General features: G+C 44.9%; 1 protein-coding gene across 2 annotated transcripts in view; it reads left to right on the top strand.

The window, feature by feature from the left end:
* Positions 1 to 16,724, top strand: part of LOC106583601 (disks large-associated protein 4) — a 203,558-nt gene that overhangs the window by 134,749 nt on the left and 52,085 nt on the right. The window contains exons 1-2 of one of the 2 annotated variants that reach the window (XM_045705450.1): positions 11,374 to 11,418; positions 13,705 to 15,095. In XM_045705450.1, the coding sequence (XP_045561406.1) occupies positions 11,403 to 11,418; positions 13,705 to 15,095 (1,407 nt within the window). In that variant the 5' untranslated portion in view covers positions 11,374 to 11,402. Of the gene's footprint in view, positions 1 to 11,373; positions 11,419 to 13,704; positions 15,096 to 16,724 lie in introns of those variants that run through there. The other variant, XM_045705451.1, reaches the window with a different exon arrangement.

Raw genomic sequence — 16,724 nt, 5'->3', positions numbered from 1 at the left:
GACTCGAGTTGCCCTAACGAAAAATGTATCAAACCCTACAAAAATGTCCATTAATTATAATCAACCTAATAATTTACGTTTCCTGTTGCTGAAGGATTCTTTTCCTGCTGTATAAAACTGGCTCAAATTGAGATACTACATTTGTGTGGTTTGGCTCTGGCCACATCTCTCTCCAACTGCCTCCACAGCAACTCAGACTGCCATTCTAGTCAGTATTTCACAGATTTCATTATTGGCTTCCATGGAATCAGCCTTCATCCATCCACCTTCCATAAATTCTTGTTAATCTAACTGCACTGTCCAATGTACAGTAGCTATTACAGTGAAAGAATGCCATGTTATTGTTTGAGGAGAGTGCACAGTTATGTACTTGAAAATGTATTATTAAACCAATTAGGAACATTTGGGAAGTCTTGATATAAAAATGTTAACATAAATGTATTTTCTATTTAACTACACAAGTCAGTTAAGAACAAATTCTTATTTACAATGACAGCCTGGGTTAACTGCCTTGTTCAGGGGAAGAACAACAGATGTTTACCTTGTCAGCTTGGGGATTCAATCTAGTAACCTTTTGGTTACTGGCCCAACACTCTAACCACTAGGATACCTGCTGGCCCAGAAATGTAATGGTTCATTGGATAAGTCTAAAACTTTGCACATGCACTGCTGCCATCTGGTGGCCAAAATCTAAATTGCGCCTGGGCTGGCATTGCGCCTGGGCACGCATGTTTTTTCTATGTATTATCTTTTACCAAATCTAATGTGTTATGTTCTCCTACATTAATTTAACATTTCCACAAACTTCAAGGGGTTTCCTTTCAAATGGTATCAAGAATATGCATATCCTTGCTTTACCTCCATCGCGATGTCCCCCAAAGGCCCCTCTGCTAACTTGCTAGCCCCGGTCTGCTAACTGCTAGCTTGCATGCCCCAGTCTGCTAACTGCTAGCTTGCTAACCCGGTCTGCTAACTGCTAGCTTGCCAGCCCCGGCCTGCTAACTGCTAGCTTGTTTAGCCCCGGACTACTAACTGTTAGCTTGTTAGCATCGGCCTGCTAACTGTCTGAATCGCCGTGTCCCCAGTCAGCCCAACCACTCACTGGACCCATATGTTCACTTGGCTACGCATGCCTCTCTCTAATATCAATATGCCTCGTCCATTACTGTCCTGGTTAGTGACTACTGTCTTATTTCACTGTAGACCCTCTAGCCCTGCTCAATATGCCTTAACCAACCATGTTGTTCCACCTCCTACATATGCGATGACATCACCTGGTTTAAACGTCTCTAGAGACTATATCTCTCTCATCATTACTCAATGCCTAGGTTTACCTCCAATGTACTCACATCCTACCTTACCTTTGTCTGTACGCTATGCGCCTTCGCTGTGGCTCAGTTGGTAGAACATGGTGTTTGCAACTCCAGCATGGTGTGTGCAACACCAGGGTTGTGGGTTTGATTCCCACAGGGGGCCAGTACAAAAAAAAAAAAAATGCATGAAATGAAAAGTGAATGTATGTATTCACTACTGTAAGTCGCTCTGGATAAGAGCGTTTGCTTAATGACTAAAATGTCAAATGTATGCATTTGAATCTATGCTATCGTGCCCAGAAACCTGCTTCTGTTCCGAACGTGCTAGACGGCCAGTTCGTATAGCCTTTAGCCGTACGCTTATCCTACCGTTCCTCTGGTGATGTAGAGGTTAATCCAAGTCCTTCAGTGCCTAGCTCCACTCCCACTCCCCAGGTGCTCTCATTTGTTGACTTCTGTAACCGTAAAAGCCTTTGTTTAATGCATGTTAACATTAGAAGCCTATTCCCTAAATTTGTTTTAGCACACTCTGCAAACCCGGATGTCTTAGCCGTGTCTGAATCCTGGCTTAGGAAAACCACCAAAAACCCTGAAATCTCCATCGCTAACTATACAATTTTCCGCCAAGATAGAACTGCCAAAGGGGGCGGTGTTACAATCTACTGCAAAGATAGCCTGCAGAGTTCTGTATTACTATCCAAGTCTGTACCCAAACAATTCGAGCTTCAACTTCTAAAAATTCACCATTCCAGAAACAAGTCTCTCACTGTTGCCGCTTGCTATAGACCTCCCTCTGCCCCCAGCTGTGCCCTCGATACCATATGTGAATTGATTGCCCCCCATCTATCTTCTGAGCTCGTGCTGTTAGGTGACCTAAACTGGGACATGCTTAACACCCCGGCCATCCCACAATCTAAGCTTGATGCCCTCAATCTCACACAAATTATCAATGAACCTACCAGGTACAACCCCAAATCCGTAAACACGGGCACCCTCATAGATATCATCCTAACTAACTCGCCCTCCATATACACCTCTGCTGTTTTCAATGAAGATCTCAGCGATCACTGCCTCATTGCCTGCATCTGTAACGGGTCTGCGACCAAACGACCACCCCTCATCACTGTCAAACGCTCCCTAAAACACTTCTGCGAGCAGGCCTTTCTAATCGACCTGGCCGGGGTATCCTGGAATGACGTTGACCTGATCCCATCAGTAGATGATGCCTGGCTATTCTTTAAAAGTACCTTCCTCACCATCTTAAATAAGCATGCCCCATTCAAAAAATGTTGAACTAGGAATATATATATTCCTTCGTTCACTCCAGACCTGTCTGCTCTTGACCAGCATAAAAACATCCTGTGGCGTTCTGCAATAGCATCGAATAGCCCCCGTGATATGCAACCTTTCAGGGAAGTTTGGAACAAATATACACAGGCAGTTAGGAAAGCTAAGGCTAGCTTTTTCAAACCGAAATTTGCATCCTGTAGTACTAAATGAAAAAAGTTCTGGGACACTGTAAAGTCCATGGAGAATAAGAGCACCTCCTCCCAGCTGCCCACTGCTCTGAGGCTAGGAAACACTGTTACCACCGATAAATCCACTATAATTGAGAATTTCAATAAGCATTTCTCTATGGCTGGCCATGCTTTCCACCTGGCTACCCCTACCTCGGTCAACTGCCTGGCACCCTCCACAGCAACCTGCCAAAGCTCCTACCATTTCTCCTTCACCCAAAATCCAGATAGCTGATGTTCTGAAAGAGCTGTAAAATCTGGACCCCTACAAATCAGCCGGGCTAGACAATCTGGACCCTCTCTTTCTAAAATGATCTGCCGAAATTGTTGCAACCCCTATTACTAGCCTGTTCAACCTCTCTTTCGTATCGTCTGAGATTCCCAAAGATTGGAAAGCTGCCGCGGTCATCCCCCTCTTCAAAGGGGGTGACACTCTAGACCCAAACTGCTACGGACCTATATCTATCCTACCCTGTCTTTCTAAGGTATTTCGAAAGCCAAGTTAACAAACAGATTACCGACAATTTCGAATCCCACCGTACCTTCTCCACTATGCAATCTGGTTTCAGAGCTGGTCATGGGTGCACCTCAGCCACGCTCAAGGTCTTAAACGACATCATAACCACCATCGATAAGAGACTTTACTGTGCAGCCGTATTCATCGACCTGGCCAAGGCTTTCAACTCTGTCAATCACCACATTCTTATTGGCAAACTCGACAGCCTTGGTTTCTGAAATGATTGCCTCGCCTGGTTTACCAACTACTTCTCTGATAGAGTTCAGTGTGTCAAATCGGAGGGCCTGTTGTCCGGACCTCTGCCAGTCTCTATGGGGGTGCCACAGGGTTCAATTCTCGGGCCAACTCTCTTCTCTGTATACATCAATGATGTCGCTCTTGCTGCTGGTGATTCTCTGATCCACCTCTACGCAGACGACACCATTCTGTATACTTCTGGCCCCTCTTTGGACACTGTGTTAACTAACCTCCAGACGAGCTTCAATGCCATACAACTCTCCATCCGTGGCCTCCAACTGCTCTTAAACGCAAGTAAAACTAAATGCATGCTATTCAATCGATCACTGCCCGCACCTGCTCGCCCGTCCAGCATCACTACTCAGGACGGCTCTGACTTAGAATACGTGGACAACTACAAATACCTAGGTGTCTGGTTAGACTGTAAACTCTCCTTCCAGACTCACATTAAGCATCTCCAATCCAAAATGAAATCTAGAATCGGCTTCCTATATCGCAACAAAGCATCCTTCACTCATGCTGCCAAACATAGCCTCGTAAAACTGACCATCCTACCGATCCTCGACTTCGATGATATCATCTATAAAATAGCCTCCAACACTCTACTCAACAAATTCGATGCAGTCTAACACAGTGCCATCCGTTTTGTCACCAAAGCCCCATATACTACCCACCACTGCGACCTGTACGCTCTCGTTGGCTGGCCCTCGCTTCATACTCGTCGCCAAACCCACTGGCTACTGTTTATCTACATTTTTTTATTTCTCTTGCTCCTTTGCACCCCAGTATCTCTACTTACGCATTCATCTTCTACACATCTACCATTCCAGTGTTTAATTGCTATATTGTAATTACTTCGCCACCATCGCCTATTTATTGCCTTTACTCCCTTATCTTACCTCATTTGCACTCACTGTATATAGACTTTTTGTTTTCTTTTGTTCTACTGTATTGTTGACTGTATGTTTTGTTTATTCCATGTGTAACTCTGTGTTGTTGTATGTGTTGAATTGCTATGCTTTATCTTGGCCAGGTTGCAGTTGCAAATGAGAACTTGTTCTCAACGAGCCTACCTGGTTAAATAAAGATGAAATAAATAAAATATAATAAAAGGTCCTGAGCTACAGGCAGTTAGATTTGGGTATGTCATTTTAGGTGAAAATTGAAAAAAAGGGGTGGATCCTTAAGAGGTTTTAACCACCTTGCCAGGCAGGGCACTGGCACAGACCGTCCGGGGCTGGGCAGGCTTGCTGGAGTGTCACCAACCAGCCATCCCCCCTCTGCCACTCCCTGCCACCCGCCGCCGGCCCAATCCTCTTTACCTGCCTCACAATGCCAGGGATGCCCGTTGGAAAAGCTCTTCTGTTTTGGAGTCTGGCGAGAGAGAGACAGATGGGAAGCTGGGAAGAGGGAGGGGTCTACCCGGAGGTAAGGGCTCTCCTGGTGACAAGACACTAGGGCTGTGGCTGTGTACCTGCCGGCTGTGGAAGGGGAGGTAGTCAGCAGAAGGTGTTGCTATCAGAGTGGAACAGAAGCGAGGTGGAGGTTTGATGTTGGACGTGTGAGAGGAGAGGAGGGGACTCCTTGCTGGGTTTCAGCTGGCTACTCATGCAATGCTGAGAGCAACGACATACTGTATATCTCTCTCTCTCGCTCTCGCTCTCTCTCTCGCTCTCTCTTACACGATATAAAATGAACAGTAAACAAAAGTTCCAAAGGAATAGAGACATTTCAAATGTCATGTTATGTCTATATACAGTGTTGAAACGATGTGCAAATACTTAAAGTACAAAAGTGGTGTTTGCTCTTCACTTGTTGTCCTTTTCTTGTGGAAACAGGTCACAAATCCTGCTGCTGTGATGGCACAGTGTGGTATTTCACCCAATAGATATGGGAGTTTATCAACATATGATTTGTTTTCTAATTCTTTGTGGTTCTGTGTAATCTGATGGAATATGGTCATACATTTGGCAGGAGGTTAGGAAGTGCAGCTTAGTTTACACCTCATTTTGTGGGCATTGTACACGTAGCCTGTCTTCTCTTGAGAGCCAGGTCTGCCTACGGCTATGCTCACTGAGTCTGTACATAGTAAACGCTTTCCTTCATTTTGGGTCAGTCACACTGGTCAGATATTCTGCCACTGTGTACTCTCTGTTTAGGGCCAAGTGGCATTCTAGTTTGCTCTGTTTTTTTTGTTAATTATTTCCAATGTGTCAAGTAATTATCTTTTTGTTTTCTTATGATTTGGTTGGGTCTAATTGTTTTGCTGTCCTGGGGCTCTGTGGGCTCTGTTTGTGTTTGTGAACAGAGCCCCAGGACCAGCTTGCTTAAGGGACTCTTCTCCAGGTTAATCTCGCTGTAGGTGATGGCTTTGTTATGGAAGGTTTAGGAACCGATTCCTTTTAGGTGGTTGTAGAATTGAACAGCTCTTTTCTGGATTTTGATCATTAACAACAACCATAAAGGACAATGTGTTCTAAACTCAGCAAAAAAATAAATGTCCACTCACTGTGAACTGTGTTTATTTTCAGCAAACTTAACGTGTAAGTATTTGTATGAACATAAGATTCAACAACTGAGACATAAACTGAACAAGTTCCACAGACATGTGACTAACAGAAATGGAATAATGTGTCCCTGAACAAAGGGGGGTCAAAAGTAACAGTCAGTATCTGGTGTGGCCACCAGCTGCATTAAGTACTGCAGTGCATCTTGCTGTGAGATGTTACCCAACTCTTCCACCAAGGCACATGCAAGTTCCCAGACATTTCTGGGGGGAATGGCCCTAGCCCTCACCCTCCGATCCAACAGGTCCCAGACGTGCTCAATGGGATTGAGATCCGGCCTCTTCGCTGGCCATGGCAGAACACTGACATTCCTGTCTTGCAGGAATCACGCACAGAACGAGCAGTATGGCTGGTGGCATTGTCATGCTGGAGGGTCATGTCAGGATGAGCACCACATGAGGGAGGAGGATGTCTTCCCTGTAAAGCACAGCGTTGAGATTGCCTGCAATGGCAACAAGCTCAGTCCGAGGATGCTGTGACACACCGCCCCAGACCATGATGGACCCTCCACCTCCAAATCGATCCCGCTCCAGAGTACAGGCCTCGGTGTAAAGCTCATTCCTTCAAGGATAAACGCGAAGCTGACCATCACCCTGGTGAGACAAAACCACGACTCGTCAGTGAAGAGCACTTTTTGCCAGTCCTGTCTGGTCCAGCGATGGTGGGTTTGTGCCCATAGGCGACATTGTTGCCGGTGAGGACCTGGTGAGGACCTGCCTTACAACAGGCCTACAAGCCCTCAGTCCAGCCTCTCTCAGCCTATTGCGAACAGTCTGAGCACTGATGGAGGGATTGTGCATTCCTGGTGTAACTCGGGCAGTAGTGTTGCCATCCTGCCTCAAGAGTCACGTTGGTTTGGGAAGGTTTGAGTAGACAATCATACCTAGAGGAAGAAGCTAGTGCCACATAATTTTCTATTATGTCTTCCATTTCATCATTTGCAATTTTTCAACACATGCACATATGAAAGTCAAAATCTATTCAAAGTGCAACGGTACTTCCTTCATTCAAGGGCAAATTTCTAACCAGTTGGGGTGATCAGTCCTTGGTTCCAAATATTGGGGAAGATGTCAGAGCTGAGGATGATGTTAAAGAGTTTAAGAATAGCCCATTGGAATTTGTGGTCTGTATATTTTATCATTTAATTTAGGATACCATCAACACCATAGGGCTTTTTTGGGTGGGAGGGTTTGTATTTTGTCCTGTAGTTTATTCAATGTTTTTGGAGAATACAGTGGGTTCTGGTAGTCTTAAATAGTTGACTCTAAGATTTGAATTTGATCATGTACAGTGCCTTTGAAAAGTATTCAGACCGCTTTACTTTTTTTTGTTAGGTTAGAGTCTTATTCTAAAATTAATGAAATTGTTTTTTTCCCCTCATCAATCTACACACAATACCCCATAATGACAAAGCAAAAACTGGTTTTTAGAAATTGTTGCAAATAAAATATACAAATAAGCTGAAATATTACATTTACATAAGTATTCAGACCATTTACTCAGCACCTTTGGCAGCAGTTACAGCCTCGAGTCTTCTTGGGTAAGACGCTACAAGTTTGGCACACCTGTATTTGGGGATTTTCTCCCATTCTTCTCTGCAGATCCTCTCAAGCTCTGCCAGGTTGGGTGGGGAGTATTGCTGCACAGCTATTTTCAGGTCTCTCCAGAGATGTTAGATCGGGTTCAAGTCCGGGCTCTGGCTGGGCCACCCATGCACATTCAGACACTTGTTCTGTTGGAAGGTGAACCTTCGCCCCAGTCTGAGGTCCTGAGCGCTCTGGAGCAGGTTTTCATTAGATCTCTCTGTACTTTGCTCCATTCCTCTTTGCCTCAATCCTGACTAGTCTCCCAGTCCCTGCCGCTGAAAAACATCCCCACAGCATGATGCTGCCACCACCATGAGTCACAGTAGGGATGGTGCCAGGTTTCCTCCAGATGTGACACTTGGCATTCAGTCCAAAGAGAGTCTTGTTTCTCATGGTCTGAGAGTCTTTAGGTGCCTTTTGGCAAACTCCAAGCAGGCTTTCATGCCTTTTACTGAGGAGTGGCGTCCGTCTGGCCACTCTACCATGCAGAGATAGTTATCCTTCTGGAAGGCTCTCCCATCTCCACAGAGGAACTCTAGACCTCTGTCAGAGTGACCATTGGGTTCTTGGTCACCTTCCTTTGACCTCATGGCTTGGTTTTTGCTCTGACATGCACTGTCAACTGTAGAACATTATATAGACAGATGTGTGCCTTTACAAATCATGTCCAATCAATTGAATTTACCACAGGTGGACTCCAGTCAAGTTGTAGAAACATCTCAAGGGTAATCAATGGAAACAGGATGCATCTGAGCTTTTTTAAATCAATTTAAGAATAAGGCTGTAACGTAACAAAATTAATCCTTTCTGAAGGCACTATTTGTTTATGCTGTTTGTTCAGTTTTTTATAATTTTTTACAGCTTTTCTGCTACATATTCATACATTTTACATATACATTTTACATACATGGTACTTTTATATAAAGCAGTCACATAACAATAATACTTTACCAAACATAAGCTCTTTAATCCCAACCCTCAGCCACTCTCAGCCCATCCCACCTATCACTATAGACCACCCTCGTTTGGTTTCCATGTGACATATATTTTTCAATTGTGCTGTGATTTATTACATAATGTTTTTACCTTTCTAATCGTATAGTATTCACAGATTGTGAGCTAAAGATGAAAACCTTTCCTATGAGTATTATTACATTATTTATTGACTGACTATGGCTTTCCAGATCACCCAACACTGCTATTTGTAAGGTTCATTTTAAGTGCATGTTGTGATTTTTGAAACATTCCTGAACCTGTGACCAGAAACGAGCTACATAGGGAAAATACAAGAATAAATGATCTATTGATTCTGTCTCTTCGCAGCAAAATCTACAGAGCTGAGATTGTTGTATGTCCCATGCCCCATGTTTGTTTGTTATACAGCCCAAAATATTGGAGAAGTGGTTTATCCATACATCTCTGTTTTGGATAGATAACTCTTCGTGTTGTTGTTTGTTTGGTGTGTTCCAATGTTCCCAGAAGTGGTTAGATTCTATGGATTCTTCAATTACATTGAGCTGATTTCTGACATGCTGTTCCTTCTTTTTCCGTAGTGTATTTCTGTATTGTTTCAGTGATTCGCCATATTGAAGGTGTAGGCTCAGGTTTTCGGGATCTCTATGTTTTTGGTTGGATAGGTTTCTCAATTTCTTTCTTAGGTTTTTCCATTCTTCATCAAACTACTTGTCATTGTTGTTAACAGTTTTATATTTGATAGGGAAGCTGAGAGGTCAAATATACTGTTTAGGAATCTACTGCCAAGTTTGCACCTTCACTATCACAGTGAAATGTTTTGTCCAGGAAGTTGTCTAAAAGGGATTTAATTTGCCTAATTGTTTTTTGGTAGGTTTCCATACTACTTTCCTTTCATCTATAGCATTTCTTAATATTATTCAGTTCCTTCGGCTTTGATGCCTCATGATTGAGTATTGCTCTGTTCAAGTAAAATGTGATTTTGTTGTGATCTGATAGGGGTGTCAGTGAACTGACTGTGAAAGCTCTAAGAGACTCTGGGTTGAGGTCAGTGATAAAGTAGTCTACAGTACTACTGCCAGGAGATGATCTATAGGTGTACCTACCATAGGAGTCCCTTCGAAGCCTACCATCAACTATGTACATACCCAGCATGCAACAGAGCTGCATGAGTTGTGACCCGTTTTTGTTGGTTATGTTGTCGTTGTTGTGTCTAGGGGGGGGAATATGGGGGAGGGAATGCTGACACCTCCAGGTAGGTGTTTGTCCCCCTGTGTGCTGAGGGTGTCCAGTTCTTGTCCAGTTCTGGCGTTTAGGTCACCACAGACTAGTACATGTCCCTGAGCCTGGAAATGGTTGATCTCCCCTCTAGGATGGAGAAGCTGTCTTCATTAAACTATGGGGATTCTAGTGGGGGGATATAGGTAGCACACAGGAGGACATTATCCTCTGTTGAGATAATTTCCTTTTGAATTTCTCTCTCTCTCTCTCTCTCTCTCTCTGTCTCACTCACACACACACACACACACACATTGACTCTACAATGCCATAGCTGTAGTTGTTCATGACTGCTAACATTTGTTGGTTTCCACAAGACAACATTAAAATGAACCCCCTGAACTGCATTGTTTCTTTTCACTTCCAGTGTTTCAACACTGATGTTCACCATGGAAAGCTGTGGGAAGCTGGCTCATTGAGATCTAAATATACTGCTCACAAAAATAAAGGGAACACTTAAACAACACATCCTAGATCTGAATGAAATAAATAATCTTATTAAAAACTTTTTTCTTTACATAGTTGAATGTGCTGACAACAAAATCACAAAAAATAATCAATGGAAATCCAATTTATCAACCCATGGAGGTCTGGATTTGGAGTCACACTCAAAATGAAAGTGGAAAACCACACTACAGGCTGATCCAACTTTGATGTAATGTCCTTAAAACCTGTTGGGGCTCGGGGGCAGTATTGAGACATTTTGAAAAAAATATGTGCCCATTTTTAACTGCCTCCTACACCAACTCAGAAGCTAGGATATGCATATTATTAACACATTCGGATAGAAAACACTCTGAATTTTCTAAAACAGTTTGAATGGTGTCTGTAAGTATAACAAAACTCATATTGCAGGCAAAAACCTGTGAAAAATAGATTTAAAAAAATGTGAATTTTGTGACTGTACTATTTAGTGTCATTGTTTTATAGACACCATAGTGAGAAAGGATTCATTTCGCAACACCTACGGCTTCCACTAGATGTCAACGATCTTTATAAAGTTGTTTGAAGCGTCTATGATAAACAGAGAGCAAATTAGAATCCAAGGAAGTTGACATGTCATCACTTCATTTTTTTGCGCCTGTGCATAAATCTGAGAAGCGTGAGTTTGTCTTCATTGTTTATCTAGACATAGGATAGGTTGTGTGAAAATATTACTGATGTTTAACGTTAAAAATGGACCAAAAGATTAATGCTAAACAACATTTGACATGTTTGAACGGACGTAAATAGATTATTTACTAGGTTTTTTAGCTTTTCGGCGTGATTTTACACTCCCCCCACCACGTTTTGTGGGAGCATAATGAACGCTAAGTACTTGGTGTTATTTGGACATAAATTATGAACTTTGTCAAAAGAAACCACATTTGTTCCGGACCTGGGATGCCTTCCGGACCTGGGATTCCTGCCTTCTGATGGAGATAATCAAAGGTAAGGGGATATTTACAATGTTATTATCGATTTTAGATGATGCTAACTGTATAGCATAGCCTGTTGTTCTTAGCATAACACCCCGTTTATTGCAAAATGTGATTTCCCAGTAAAGTTATTTTGAGATCTGGCCATTCGGTAGCAATTACGAGATGATAATATATTATTCTTTGAATGACAATATTATAATTTACCAATGTTTTCGAATAGTAATTTTGTTATGTTCACCGGAAGCATTTCAGAGAAGAAAAAAATCAGAATTTCACGCTACTGTAAAATGCTGTTTTTGGATATAAATATGAACTTGATGGAACAAAAAATGCTTGTATTGTATAACATAATGTCCTAGGAGTGTCATCTGATGGAGATTGACAAAAGTTAGTGCATAATTCTAGCTGGTTTCTGCTTTTGGTGACGCCTGACCTTGAATTGAAAATGGATGTTTGTACTTTTGTGGCTATGTACTGTCCTAACATAATCTAACTTTATGCTTTTGCCGTAAAGCCTCTTTGAAAATCGAACAATGTGGTTAGATTAAGGAGATGTTTATCATTTAAATTGTGTAAAATAGTTGATTGTTTGAGAAATTGAAATTATTAGATTTTTGATGTTTTGAATTTCCAGCCTTGTAGCAATCCCGACTCGGGGTTCATTGCTAACCTGTAGCCCCAACAGGTTAAAACAAGTCAAAATGAGGCTCAGTAGTGTGTGTGTGGCCTCCACGTGTCTGTATGACCTCCCTACAACGCCTGGGCATGCTCCTGATGAGGTGGCGGATGGTCTCCTGGGGGATCTCCTCCCAGACCTGGACTAAAGCATCCACCAACTCCTGGACAGTCTGTGGTGCAACGTGGCGTTGGTGGATGGAGCGAAACATGATGTCCCAGATGTGCTCAATTGGATTCAGGTCTGGGGAACGGGTGGGCCAGTCCATAGCATCAATGCCTTCCTCTTGCAGGAACTGCTGACACACTCCAGCCACATGAGGTCTAGCATTGTCTTGCATTAGGAGGAACCCAGGGCGAACCGCACCAGCATATGGTCTCACAAGGGGTCTGAGGATCTCATCTCGGTACCTAATGGCAGTCAGGCTACCTCTGGCGAGCACATGGAGGGCTGTGCGGCCCCCCAAAGAAATGCCACCCCACACCATGACTGACCCACCGCCAAACCGGTCATGCTGGAGGATGTTGCAGGCAGCAGAACGTTCTCCATGGCATCTCCAGACTCTGTCACGTCTGTCACATGTGCTCAGTGTGAACCTGCTTTCATCTGTGAAGAGCACAGGGCGCCAGTGGCGAATTTGCCAATCTTGGTGTTCTCTGGCAAATGCCAAACTTACTGCACGGTGTTGGGCTGTAAGCACAACCCCCACCTGGGGACGTCGGGCCCTCATACCACCCTCATGGAGTCTGTTTCTGACCGTTTGAGCAGACACATGCACATTTGTGGCCTGCTGGAGGTCATTTTGCAGGGCTCTGGCAGTGCTTCTCCTGCTCCTCCTTGCACAAAGGCGGAGGTAGCGGTCTTGCTGCTGGGTTGTTGCCCTCCTACGGCCTCCTCCATTTCTCCTGATGTACTGGCCTGTCTCCTGGTAGCGCCTCCATGCTCTGGACACTACGCTGACAGACACAGCAAGCCTTCTTGCCACAGCTTGCATTGATGTGCCATCCTGGATGAGCTGCACTACCTGAGCCACTTGTGTGGGTTGTAGACTCCGTCTCATGCTACCACTAGAGTGAAAGCACCGCCAGCATTCAAAAGTGACCAAAACATCAGCCAGGAAGCATAGGAACTGAGAAGTGGTCTGTGGTCCCCACCTGCAGAACCACTCCTTTATTGGGGGTGTCTTGCTAATTGCCTATAATTTCCACCTGTTGTCTATTCCATTTGCACAACAGCATGTGAAATGTATTGTCAATCAGTGTTGCTTCCTAAGTGGACAGTTTGATTTCACAGAAGTGTGATTGACTTGGAGTTACATTGTGTTGTTTAAGTGTTCGCTTTATTTTTTGGAGCAGTGTATTTCCTTCACAGCCCTCAGAGGGCTAGTCTGTTTCTGAGCATAAATGGGTGTGTTTGTTTGCCTGCACGTTTATGTACTGTATGATCAAAATGGTGTGTGTGCATGCGTGCGTGTTTTTGAAAGTGTGTATATTATATTGTACAAGGGTGCCTTCAGGGGTGCGCTCGTGTGCATACTTGTGTGTACAGCATGACAGCATGCATCGCTGCATTTCGGTCTGTCTGGGCAGAACCGACTCTCTCTCTCTCTTTTTTTTGTAGGACTTATCCTCCAGGCCTGTCGTCTCTTCCCGGCTGGGGAGTCTTCTAGAAGGGGGCCCCTCTTGACCATCATGAAAGGGTTAGGAGCCAAACGCAACCGCCATCTGTCTGACTCCTGCGACCCCACCCAGGGCCCCCCGGAGCCCCTGTACTCACACCAGGCCTCCACCCTGCCTCGGAGCCCCTACCTCCTCAGCCCCACCAGCATGGACCACTACGGCACCATGGACCCTCGGCACTACAACCCCAGTATGGAAGCCCACAACCAGGGATCCCTACCCCCGGACTACTCCCTCCCCCTCAACAACCAGCTGTCCAACAGCAGCACCTTCCCCCATGTCCACTACAACTCCCATTATGACCCCAGCGACTTCTCCCCGCCACAGGAGGACAGCATCGGCGGCATAAGTACAGGAACCCTGGGCACCTCCATGTCGATGGGGATGGGGATACATGGCATGAGCGGCATGGGGGGCCTGCAGAGCAGCCGGGGGGCCATGATCACCAGTGGTTCGGCTACAATCTCCGGCAGGGCCAAGATGAACCGGCAGTTGCAGCCCAACCTGCTGGACCAGTTGGAGAAGCAGCTGCCCGGGGGGCCTCGTGACGGCTTCAGCACGCTGCAGTTCCACCGGAGCACATCGGCCGCCCTCTCTGTTGCCTCCAAGCAGCGCACCGACAGCCCCGGGCGCATCCGTAACCTGGTGTGCTCCGTCCAGAAGCTCTTCGCCAAGTCACAGTCCATGGACGGTCACAACCTCAAGGGCGTCAACGGGCGTTCGGGGACGGGTAGCGGCAGTGGCGGGACCTCGTCCGGAACCGAGGACAGCGGGAAGCGGGACCGGCGAGCAAAGAGCAAAGACCGGGGCGGAGCCAAGTCAGACGGGGGCGGGACGGGCAAGCGGCGGCCACGTTCCAACATGTCGGGCTACTGGAGCTCGGACGACCTGGAGAACGCCGACCTCAGCAACCACCGCAACCGCATAGCCATGACGCTGGGACACCCCACCACACATGCCACCCAGCACACCACCCACGGTATTACCTACGATGCTCAGCAGGGGGCACTACAGCAGCAGCAGGGACAGCAGAGCCGCTACGTGGTCCACAGTGGCTACAACACCATTAGTTCGTCTAAGAGCAGCAACGAAGTCATGAAGTACCAGCAGATGCTGGCAGGACCCGGAGGTGGGGGAGGAGGGGGAGGAGGGATCAGCATGGGAGTGAACAGTAATGACTTTATAAAGGGAGGTTCGTGGTCGACGCTGACCCTGGGTCAGCCCAGACAGGTGCTGCAGAAGGGCCACTCAGCTACCCTAGACCGGTCCATGCTCAAGTCCAAGTCGTGCCAGCAGGAGCTTGCCTGCCACTACCTGCAAGTGGGCAGACAGGTGAGGATTATCTAAACAATTTCTGTTGTCAAAAGGTTATCATCATATCGGATGAAGTGCTGGACCTAAAAAAAATGTGGAGACAAAGAATAAAGCATAGTGCATACTTAAATACAAATATATTTACTGTCAAGACAGTTTGTCAGGTCTGACAAAGATCTGTTTGGATCAAAACATAAAACATAAAAGTACTGTATGTGTTGGACCATTTGAGTGTCAGGTTGACTATTCCTCCACTATGTCTCAGTCAGCTGTCTCGTCTTTCAGTTTGTTCCATTTATTTAACTAAAATATGGCCATTTCTGCAAATGTTTTCTTTTATCAGCCTGACTTTATGTGCTGACATTTATGGCATACCACTGTAAATGGCACACACGCTATTCCATGTGACATTAACATGCTGTTATATAAATGTCAGTTCCAAGTCTACCTATAGAATTGTTTTGACTTTGTTTTCAAGTTTCAAAGTAAAGATTTTCAGGGAGGAGTTGGTAACGGCCCTGTAGCACTCTAATAATTGTATTTATTTATTGTGTAATCGATAAAACCATATCTATGGTCAAGAAAAGTAGAGTGGGAGTCCCTCAGTGATACATTTTGGATCCTCTTTAGCCCATACTGTAGATTATAGAGTGAATACTGTAAAACAAATGACATTATGTAAACATTTTTATTATACTGTCACAATCATGTCAATATACAGTGAGGGAAAAAAGTATTTGATCCTCTGCTGATTTTGTACCTTTGCCCACTGACAAAGAAATGATCAGTCTATAATTTTAATGGTAGGTTTATTTGAACAGTGAGAGACAGAATAACAACAAAGAAATCCAGAAAAACGCATGTCAAAAATGTTATAAATTGATTTGCATTTTAATGAGGGAAATAAGTATTTGACCCCTCTGCAAAACATGACTTAGTACTTGGTGGCAAAACACTTGTTGGCAATCACAGAGGTCAGACATTACTTGTTTTGGGTCATTGTCATGCTGGAATACCCATCCATGACCCATTTTCAATGCCCTGGCTGAGGGAAGGAGGTTCTCACCCAAGATTTGACGGTACATGGCCCCGTCCATCGTCCCTTTGATGCGGTGAAGTTGTCCTGTCCCCTTAGCAGAAAAACACCCCTAAAGCATAATGTTTCCACCTCCATGTTTGACGGTGGGGGATGGTGTTCTTGGGGTCATAGGCAGCATTCCTCCTCCTCCAAACACGGCGAGTTGAGTTGATGCCAAAGAGCTCCATTTTGGTCTCATCTGACCACAACACTTTCACCCAGTTGTCCTCTGAATCATTCAGATGTTCATTGGCAAACTTCAGACGGGAATGTATATGTGCTTTCTTGAGCACGGGGACCTTGCGATTTTCAGTCCTTCACGTCGTAGTGTGTTACCAATTATTTTCTTGGTGACTATGGTCCCAGCTGCCTTGAGATCATTGACAAGATTCTCCCGTGTAGTTCTGGGCTGATTCCTCACCGTTCTCATGATCATTGCAACTCCACGAGGTGAGATCTTGCATGGAGCTCCAGGCCGAGGGAGATTGACAGTTCTTTTGTGTTTCTTCCATTTGCGAATAATGGCACCAACTGTTGTCACCTTCTCACCAAGCTGCTTGGCGATGGTC

Source organism: Salmo salar, chromosome ssa22 (genome assembly GCF_905237065.1).
Source record: "Salmo salar chromosome ssa22, Ssal_v3.1, whole genome shotgun sequence".
Taxonomy (NCBI): domain Eukaryota; kingdom Metazoa; phylum Chordata; class Actinopteri; order Salmoniformes; family Salmonidae; genus Salmo; species Salmo salar.
The sequence above is the reverse complement of the archived record's forward strand: the minus strand, read 5'-3'. Positions and strand labels throughout refer to the sequence as shown.